This window comes from Triticum aestivum, chromosome 6D (assembly GCF_018294505.1).
Source record: "Triticum aestivum cultivar Chinese Spring chromosome 6D, IWGSC CS RefSeq v2.1, whole genome shotgun sequence".
In the NCBI taxonomy this organism is placed as follows: domain Eukaryota; kingdom Viridiplantae; phylum Streptophyta; class Magnoliopsida; order Poales; family Poaceae; genus Triticum; species Triticum aestivum.
This window is the reverse complement of record NC_057811.1, coordinates 129,897,257-129,906,941: the sequence shown is the minus strand read 5'-3', so window position 1 is coordinate 129,906,941 and position 9,685 is coordinate 129,897,257. Positions and strand designations below refer to the sequence as shown.

At 41.6% G+C, this 9,685-nt stretch overlaps 1 protein-coding gene across 2 annotated transcripts; it reads left to right on the top strand.

Moving 5' to 3' along the window:
• Positions 1-8: 8 nt before the first annotated feature.
• Positions 9-4,904, top strand: LOC123141334 (serine/threonine-protein kinase BLUS1; the record flags this gene model as incomplete). Of its 2 annotated transcripts, none has more annotated exon segments than XM_044560509.1 (16): positions 9-190; positions 287-544; positions 634-761; positions 889-930; positions 1,026-1,107; positions 1,186-1,254; positions 1,332-1,502; positions 1,595-1,660; positions 2,443-2,511; positions 2,594-2,719; positions 2,846-2,907; positions 3,549-3,646; positions 3,813-3,895; positions 4,342-4,400; positions 4,524-4,567; positions 4,686-4,904. In XM_044560509.1, coding segments are annotated over 16 exon segments (1,592 nt in total), but the record flags the coding sequence as incomplete, so codon positions are not given.
• Positions 4,905-9,685: the final 4,781 nt, after the last annotated feature.

The window sequence follows — 9,685 nt, the reverse complement described above, 5'->3', positions numbered from 1 at the left end:
CGGGGAAGGAGGGGCGTCGCCGAGGGCGAGGAAGGGGGAGTTCCCCATCCGGGCGGAGGATTACGAGCTGATGGAGCCAATTGGCGACGGCGCCACGGCCGTCGTGCGCCGCGCCCGGTGCCTCCCGCTCGGGGGCGAGGTCGTCGCCGTCAAGATTATGAACCTCTCCCTCCGCTCCGAAGCTGACGTCGTACGTGCCTGCCTCCTCCACTCAATATATCAATCAATTCCCGTGCGCACAAATGTGTAAGAAAAAAAAAAGCACTAATCGGCGTCTCTCATGCAGAATAACGCCTCCGAAGAGGTCAAGACCATGATCCTGACGGATCACCCCAACCTCCTCAGCGCCTATTGCTCCTTCACCCAAGACGAGAACCTGTGGATCGTCATGCCCTACATGGCCGGGGGCTCCTGCTTCCACCTCATGAAATCCTCCTTCCCCAAAGGGTTCGAGGAGGAGAGGTTCATAGCCTTCGTGCTCCGCGAGACGCTGAGGGGCCTCGAGTACCTGCACGGCAAAGGCCACATACACCGGGATGTCAAGGTAATTGAGCTCTCTCCCGGTACTGAATTTGAAGATTACGTCACTTCGTATATCTCTAAATCGCTTTCGTGTTTCGGGCGTGAACACAGGCTGGAAACATATTGCTTGATCAGCACAAAGGAGTCAAGCTTGCGGATTTCGGAATTAGCGCCAGCGTCTACGACTCGATGATCAACAGGAACGGCAAAAGGCACACGCTTGTCGGCACACCTTGCTGGTAGTGTCTTAAAAGTTGTTGTTTTTAGGACTGTCCAATTAATATTTTTGCCAATGGGTTGATGATTCCGCAGCTCATGAACAGTGTACTGACATTCTACTGATTCAGTGCTCTGTTTCTTCTTAAGGATGGCACCTGAAGTGATGGAGCAAAAGGAATACGACTTCAAGTAAATTTTTATTTGTCTGGCTTTTTACCACAGGTTAGTTGACTATGTTTTTTTATACCGATTGCTTAACCGGACATACAAACAATTATTCGCAGGGCAGACATTTGGTCTTTCGGAATAACTGCACTAGAACTAGCTAATGGCCACGCTCCTTTCTCTAGCCAACCTCCAGCAAAGGTATTAGTTTACCTTGATATATTTTACATCATCATACTGTCTGTGAGAAGTTACTGAGGTCTCTGAAATGACGTGTAGGTCTTTCTGATGACGTTACAACATGCTCCTCCATCTCTTCATAACACAAAGGACAAGAAGTTTTCAAATGTAATCTTGATATGATCTCTTAGAATCTTAGATACACACATGTGCCTATGCTTACTCGTTCCTATCTTTTTATGTAGTCATTTAAGCGAATGATTGGTGCATGTTTGATAAAAGATCCATCCAAGAGGCCAACTGCGCAAATGTTACTGCAACTTCCGTTCTTCAAAAAAGTGAAGTCTGAGGACAATCACGTAAGATGCATGCTAAATAAAGTGCCATCTTTGGTTGCTAGGGTGCAAACTATAAAGGTATGAGACGACATTCATTTGCCTTCTCTATTTATCATTTTTATGTGCGCGCATATATGTGGTGTAATTTTGTGTCAATTATTTTTGAGCAGGAGAATGAAGCAAAGTTGCAAGCAGAGAAGAAACCACACGATAAAATCAAAGAGAAGACATCACATGTTAGTATTTCTTTTGACTTTTTTCCATAGCTAAGAGCATCTCCATTACCGTGCTGTAAATCGGACACACTAAACGTCCGTGGACCCGAATACGGGAGCTCGCCCTCCAAATCCATACCTTAAATGTCCGCTTCTATTAATTTTTTTTTAAAATAGTAGCAATGTCTTCCGCCAAATAACAATGGCCTTCAGCCAAATAGTCATGATTATACAATGGCCTTCCGTCAAATAAGAACCACTAGCAATAGCCTCCCGCCAAATAACTTTGGCCTTCCATCAAAGTTGGTCTCCTTCTGCCAAATAGTAGCGGTCTTCCGCCATCCTGCACGGATGGAGAGAGAGGGGACGTGATGTCTTTTGATTGTCCAGGCGGACGTCGCACAAACCTCCCCCAGGTTTCTTCTAGTTTAGTGAAATTCGGCCACGCGGACGCGTCCGCTGACTTTATGCGGCACTATGTTGGACGACAAAAATGGTCCGAACACTGCGGTTTGAATGTTTGCGGGTGATTTGAGGTACGACGTTGGAGATGCCCTAAGATTCGTAAGATAACCACATTTTGTAGTGCTCTTCACTAGGCACTCGAAGAAATTATATACTATTTTACTTTGGGAATTTAGTTTACACTTGAACCTAAAAGAATTTATGTATTTAATTAAACTATTGGTTTAAATTAGTTACATTTCCTTAATCTCTTGGTCTATCTTCGAGCTATGATACTGCGCTTTAAATGTACCATCCAATAATTATTTGAGTTATTTCAATTCTCAAATATGCAACAGGACGAATATTGGAGAGGTATTAGTCAGTGGCACTTTGATATCGAGGACTTAAAAGCACAGGCTAAGTTGGTATGATTTTACTTGTGCAATAACATTTTGTAAAAATATTTGCATAAATAATTTCACAAAATATTGTTTGTTACATTTCTAGTACTCGGAAGAGAATGATAGTGACGAAGAGGAGTACCTGCGTTTCCTATTTGAACTTGATACCGTGGATGAAATTGTTCCGCTTCAAGATGTGCGTCCACAAAATCATGCTAGTGATGATAAGAAGGTAATTATGGTGTTGTGACTCCCTCCAATCCAGAATAAGTGTTGTGGTCTTAGTTCAAATTAGCATATAGGTAAATGGTTGTGTTATAATATATACTTGAACTAACATGGCATGTTGTACTTTCAGATTGTAGGTACTGAAATAGTAGAAACACCAAGCTCAACAACTCCAATACTGATACCTCAAAGGTTGGGATGTTTAATATACTTTCTTGATAGAATGATAGTCACTTCGTTGAGAAACAAGGACAAATTCACAACCATAAACAAGTATTTTTTTATTGCGAAATGTGAAACTATACCGTTATCACTTGTATAATGCACATATAATTGAACAAGTTGTTGGCAAAACGTGCCTTTTTATGTATGGTGGCAATATTTTTCTACGGGAGTTAAACATGTCACTTCTTTGATTATTATGTTTACATCAAAATTGCATTGTTCTACTTCTTACTTGGCATAAATGTTAGTATTTAATCCTTTTTACCAGACAATGCTATTAAGGAAGTATATTGTATTGCATATATATATTAGGTTTCGATAGATTTGCACCGCGAGAGCTAGCTCAACATCTTCTAACACTCATGTACTAATCTAATTTTACTACTACATGATTGTGTCTAATATTTTATTCTTATCTATGTTGCATCTGATCTACAAATGACTCTTCAAGGAAATCTAGCATACAGTTAAACATTAATATGGTCTGTTTCATGAAGTCGAGCATCTGAATGCTACCTTTTTGGGTGCATACATTGCTTCATTGTTAACACAACTAAATCTTAATATCACACATATGTTTGTTTTCTGACATAAGGTTTTTCTGCCAGTGGGAAACAACTTGAGAATGGACCCCCTAATGGCCTTGCGCGCCATGAGTCATTTGAACGACATTCGAAAGTACCTACCAAGCAACTTTCCAGAGCAGGCATGTTCTTCTCCAAAGTAAAATGTCTATAGCTAGGATGCACGAAGAATATTTTTAAGTTAACAACTCAATAATTATTATTCATTGTTACTTGTGTTATACTTGATTTATGTATTTTAATTTTGTCCAATTGGCATATACAATGATAAGTGATTATTTTATGCAGTTTCCAATGTTACGTGTATGGATGAACATATAGAAAAAACGGCCATTCAAAAGGGTCGTTTTAAAGTAACAACGGAAGAAACGGTATGATTTTTATGATATATGTCCTCTACATAATTAGATGGGTTTAAGTTATATAAATTACATAATATATAACCTTATATTGGCACTATCATTTCTTATTTGGTTACTTTACAATATTCTGTGTTTTCACAAAAAAAAATCTATGCAATCACTTAATTACCTTTACCTCACAATATGATATGAAGATTTGGATGTTGTTATTAATCATCATTAGAATAAATAAATTTACTTAGAACAAATCTAACACCTTTAATTTTTTAGAATCACAATCCTGTGCACCGCCTTGATAATCTTGCCTATATTTTGGGACCGAAACATATTTGTACATCTTTATGGCATTACTTGCACAACGGTCATCTACATGTCCTACATATGCCATATTAACATCAGAAATACTTATAATTAATTTATGTAGTTACTCATAAACATTTTTTATGAGGTAATAGGAAGCATCTACACACAGGGAGAAGGAACTACTCGAACGTATTGCATGTTTAGAGAGGATGTAAGTTCTTCGTGTGAAGAAAACTTTGTTCATTACTTTTACATATTATTCTCGTTTATAAGGAAATAGACCTTATTCTTTGAGGATCTTTCCTAATCTTGTTATATTATTTGCCTTATGTAGGCTCCAGGTTACCCAAGATGAGGTTGTGAGGCTTAAAGAAAAGGGTAATTACATTGACCTTCCATATTATCAATTTTCATAGTCCTAATATTTGAAATTTAACTGATAGTTGTTTAACAGATGCAAAAGGGTAATTACATTGCTCTCCATGTTTTCTGGCAGAGGCAAAAGGAGCAGTGCCATGCGTCCAACAAAATAAAGTACATGGGCTATAGTTGCTTAAGGTGGTTCTTTTCATAGCTAGGGAAGAGTTGCAAATTTGTGTAGATCTATTGTCATAAGAATCTAGCATACGGTGCCACTTACTTAAAGTAGTTCTCAGTAGATTTGTAGTGCATTAGCTTCATTTATTTTGGAAATAGATTGTGCTTCTAGAAGAGATCCAATGTGATAGTTTACAAATCAATGGTGTGATGTATTTATTACAAACTTGAAGCATGAGGATTTTCCTAGTAATTTAGTACTCCAACGCACTAATAGATTCTTTACCTTCGATTTTTTTAAAGAAATGGTGGATCCCGATTTCCTTTAGTAGAAACCAAAACAAAACTGTACCATCTCACACATCATACCCGACATCACAAAACCTGTGAGAAAGGAACTATAACGATGTAATATAGCAAAGAGGCCATACTAGGAACCGCAAGTTATCTAGATCAAAACGGTGAGCTGAACATAGGACACACAATAAAAGGAAAGAAGACGCAAACTAGTCGTCCAACGTCTCTCGTTCCTCAGTTTTGGAATCTATGGGGTTCACTTCTGAGATGGGAGCAAAAGACGTGTCTGTTGCTGCGTGGAAAATTTGAGGAGTGATATTTGATATGCTGCTAAATACTCCTTCAAACTCGGTGGAAAAAATAAGAAGAAAATGATACAACATATAATGATTATTGCCCTGTGATAAGATAACGCGTGTGAGAAAACCTTAAAAGGAAAAACCCATACGTTAGTTGCTTTTTGCTTTGTATACTTCCTTCTAAAAAGTCTTGGGTACACCATATGATCCTGTGAAGACATTGTTTTCATTAAAAAAATCTTGATGCAAAACCACATAGTAAACTTAGAGGGGAAAAATGTGCAATATGATGCAAGGACATGTTAATAACAGAGTGACTCCCTGATCCTTGCAAACCTCGAAGTCCTCGCGTACAAATTCCATTAACATACTATATAAATCTTTGAAGTTGGCAAAGACTTTGAGAATATATCGACGAGTTTATTACTGACTTAACTTGCGAGATGTTTATTCCATATTTATGGGGACAAAACAATTTTGGAGCACTACAATGATATTGTTGATTATGCAAGACATTTGCATTTGAGCAACACAAGCAACAATATATTTGTATATAATGGTTGGTGATTCATCGAAAACAATACTACACGACTTTGATATGTGCTTTATCATTTTTCAAAGCCGCATGTATTCACATGACGCCTCATGTTTCATAATGATTGGTGAACGTAAACAACTAGGTTACGTTTTTGTGGACTTCCATGAGACGGATGTCACACCGAGTAGGTGTTGGAGCACGTGGTATGCTACTCTACCGTCAAATAATTTTTTTCTACTGCGTAACCAAGATCATGCTGCTGGGATAGATCACGGGATCGGGTTACCACTAGACGCGTAGTCACTGCTGTGGAAGTAGAGTCGGTGATGCCTGTAGCCAATGAGCCGAGTCGTCTCCTCCTCGTGTAGCCGATCTCTTGCGAATGATCCTCGTGGATCCTCCTAATGGCTCCTTGCGGTTCCCTTGAACGGTTCATCCTAGCACTATAGATGCAATGCCTCCAAGGTATCCACACGTACAGGGAGCAGCGTCGGGCGGCGGACTGCTAGGTCCGGTCGCGTGGCACGGGAGCATGGGGAGTGGCGGCGGTGGCTGTGTGGGGAGGAAAAAGATCAATCGTTGGAGGTGCACCCACTCCCCTTTATATAGATCTCCGAGGTGGGATCAACACTTGAGGCCCACTAGGATTCTACACCCATTCTCCATTCGGATCCAATCCAAATGGCCTACAACCCTTGAGTGTGCGACCCTATAGGTTCACATACACATGGACACGACCTAAGTCGATAGTTGGTAGCGGCTCCTAGCAGAACGTGCCAACGCCCATGTGTGAGTAAATTCATTTGACGAACCTCGACAATGTGTCATATGCAACATTCCTTTTGCCTCACGATATATGTTGTCAAGCTCAAGGCGAATACTTGTCACCTTTGTGGTAACTCGACCTCTCTTCTCAAAACCGTGATACATATTTTCTAACCGGGTTAACACTTAACCCAAGTCGCATGGTCATGCTTTCCAAATATGATTACCCGAGAGGGCCCAGAGAATATCTCTCCTTACGGAGGGAAAATCCCTTCTTGGTCAACCATGTCTCTCGGCATGTCTCACGACTCACCCGAAAGCTACCTTTATAACTACCCAGTTACGGAGTAGAGTTTTATAGACCCTAAGTGAGTCGGTCCTCACCCCGAGAACATGCGAGGACCTCAGGTCTAGGACATGGCATATACATCATACTTGAGACTAACAGATGACAATATCTTGCTGCGTCCAAAGTGGGCATGTTCGACACGGCGATCTTCATCCCCGAGTCCATACTATCAGCTTAGCATCTCTATGCCCATGACTTGTGAAATATAGTCATCAACTGGAAAATATACTAGTCAAAGGGTATGTGTACCACATAACCTTATTAACCAGGGACCATTAGAACAATCATCGTACAATATATAGTTTCACAAAAAAGTCACAAACTTATTGATACATATCATTGACGATGTCCAATGACAATAGAAATGACTCATGAATACATAGGGAAATATAATCATCACATAATTGCCTCTAGGGCATATCTCCAACAGTAGGAACACAATTTTTTTCCTCGGTTCTGAACTTGTGGGGTCTGATGAATGTATGTGGTCATATTTGAGTTCATAGTCATCTGAGATTGAAAGGATATGATAATATATTTTGTGCCCTGGGGGTATCAAAGGATATTCCTGACTCCCAACCATATGCATTGTGGGATCCGATCTGTGTGGAACCCCATCGATTCATGTGATCTGTGAACTTATATATCTTTGGAATGTCTTGCTCAATTTTGAGGTTATGGAGGAGGCAGACTCGTTTTTGGTAGCGACTGGTTGGAACTCATTTTTCCTTCAAAGAGAGTTTACACTAGGCGCCGCCGAGATCTGGGCTTGCTAGGCACCTTTGGAGATCAATATTTTCGTTTCGTTGGCACTTCATAATCATGTATGGACAACATATAGATTTGCTAGGCGAAATCTTCAGCATTCACCACTCTACGTGCTTTGTTGCCAGGAAGAGGAGTGCACAGATCATCTCCTCCTAGGGTGCTCTTTTTCACGCGAGACCTGGTTCAACATTCTACTACTAGCCAGGCTTCATCAGTTCACTCCCACCCCGATTGCACTCCTTAAGCTTGTTGGGGAACGTAGCATGCAATTTCAAAAAATTTCCTACGCTCACGCAAGATCTATCCAGGAGATGCATAGCAACGAGAAGGGGAGAGTGCGTCCACGGACCCTCGTAGACCGAAAGCGGAAGCGTTTGTTAACGCGGTTGATGTAGTCGAACTTCTTCTCGTTCCGACCGATCAAGCACCGAACGTATGGCACCTCCGAGTTCTGCACACGTTCAGCTCGATGACGTCCCTCGAACTCTTGATCCAGCAAAGTATCGAGGGAGAGTTCCGTCAGCACGACAACGTGGTGACGGTGATGGTGAAGTGATCCGTGCAAGGCTTCGCCTAAGCACTACCTGAATATGACCGGAGGCGTAAACTATGGAGGGGGAGCCGCACACGGCTTGGAACAATTGATGTGTGTTGTAGGCGCCCCCACGTATATAAAGGAGGGAGGGGGAGGAGGCCGGCCCTAGGCGCCCCCTTTCCTTTTACTTGAGGGGGAAATAAAGAGAGGGGGAGAAGGAAAGGGGGGCACCGCTCCCTTCCCTAGTCCAATTCGGCCTCCTTCCCTATGGGGGGCGCGCCACCCCTTTGTGGGCTGGTGTGCCTCCCTCCTATGGCCCATATGACCCATATCTTCCCCCGGGGGGTTCCGGTAACCCCCCTCCCCCACGGTACTCCAATATGTACCTGATACATTCCGGAACACTTTCGGTGTCTGAATACTATCATCCAATATATCAATCTTTACCTCTTGACCATTTCGAGACTCCTCGTCATGTCCGTGATCTCATCCGGGACTCCGAACAACATTCGGTCACCAAATCACATAACTCATATAATACAAATGTTGGAAATATGCCTTAGAGGCAATAATAAAATGGTTATTATTGTATTTCCTTGTTCATGATAATTGTCTATTGTTCATGCTATAATTGTATTAACTGGAAACCGTAATACATGTGTGAATACATAGACCACAACATGTCCCTAGTGAGCCTCTAGTTGACTAGCTCATTGATCAATAGATGGTTATGGTTTCCTAACCATGGACATTAGATGTCATTGATAACGGGATCACATCATTAGGAGAATGATGTGATGGACAAGACCCAATCCCAAGCATAGCACAAGATCGTGTAGTTCGTTTGCTAGAAGCTTTTCTAATTTCAAGTATCATTTCCTTAGACCATGAGATTGTGCAACTACCGGATACCGTAGGAATGCTTTGGATGTACCAAACGTCACAACGTAACTGGGTGGCTATAAAGGTGCACTACAGGTATCTCCGAAAGTGTCTGTTGGGTTGGCACGAATCGAGACTGGGATTTGTCACTCCGTATGACGGAGAGGTATCTCTGGGCCCACTCGGTAATGCATCATCATAATGAGCTCAATGTGACTAAGTAGTTAGTCACGGGATCATGCATTACGAAACGTGTAAAGTGACTTGCCGGTAACGAGATTGAACGAGGTATTGGGATACCGACGATCGAATCTCGGGCAAGTAACGTACCGATTGACAAAGGGAATTGTATACAGGATTGATTGAATCCCTGACATCGTGGTTCATCCGATGAGATCATCGTGGAACATGGCCAGAGAGCTGTCTCGTTCATGTCTGCATGATTCCCGAACCCGTAGGGTCTACACACTTAAGGTTCGGTGACGCTAGAGTTGTTATGGGAATTAGTGTGCAGTTATCGAATGTT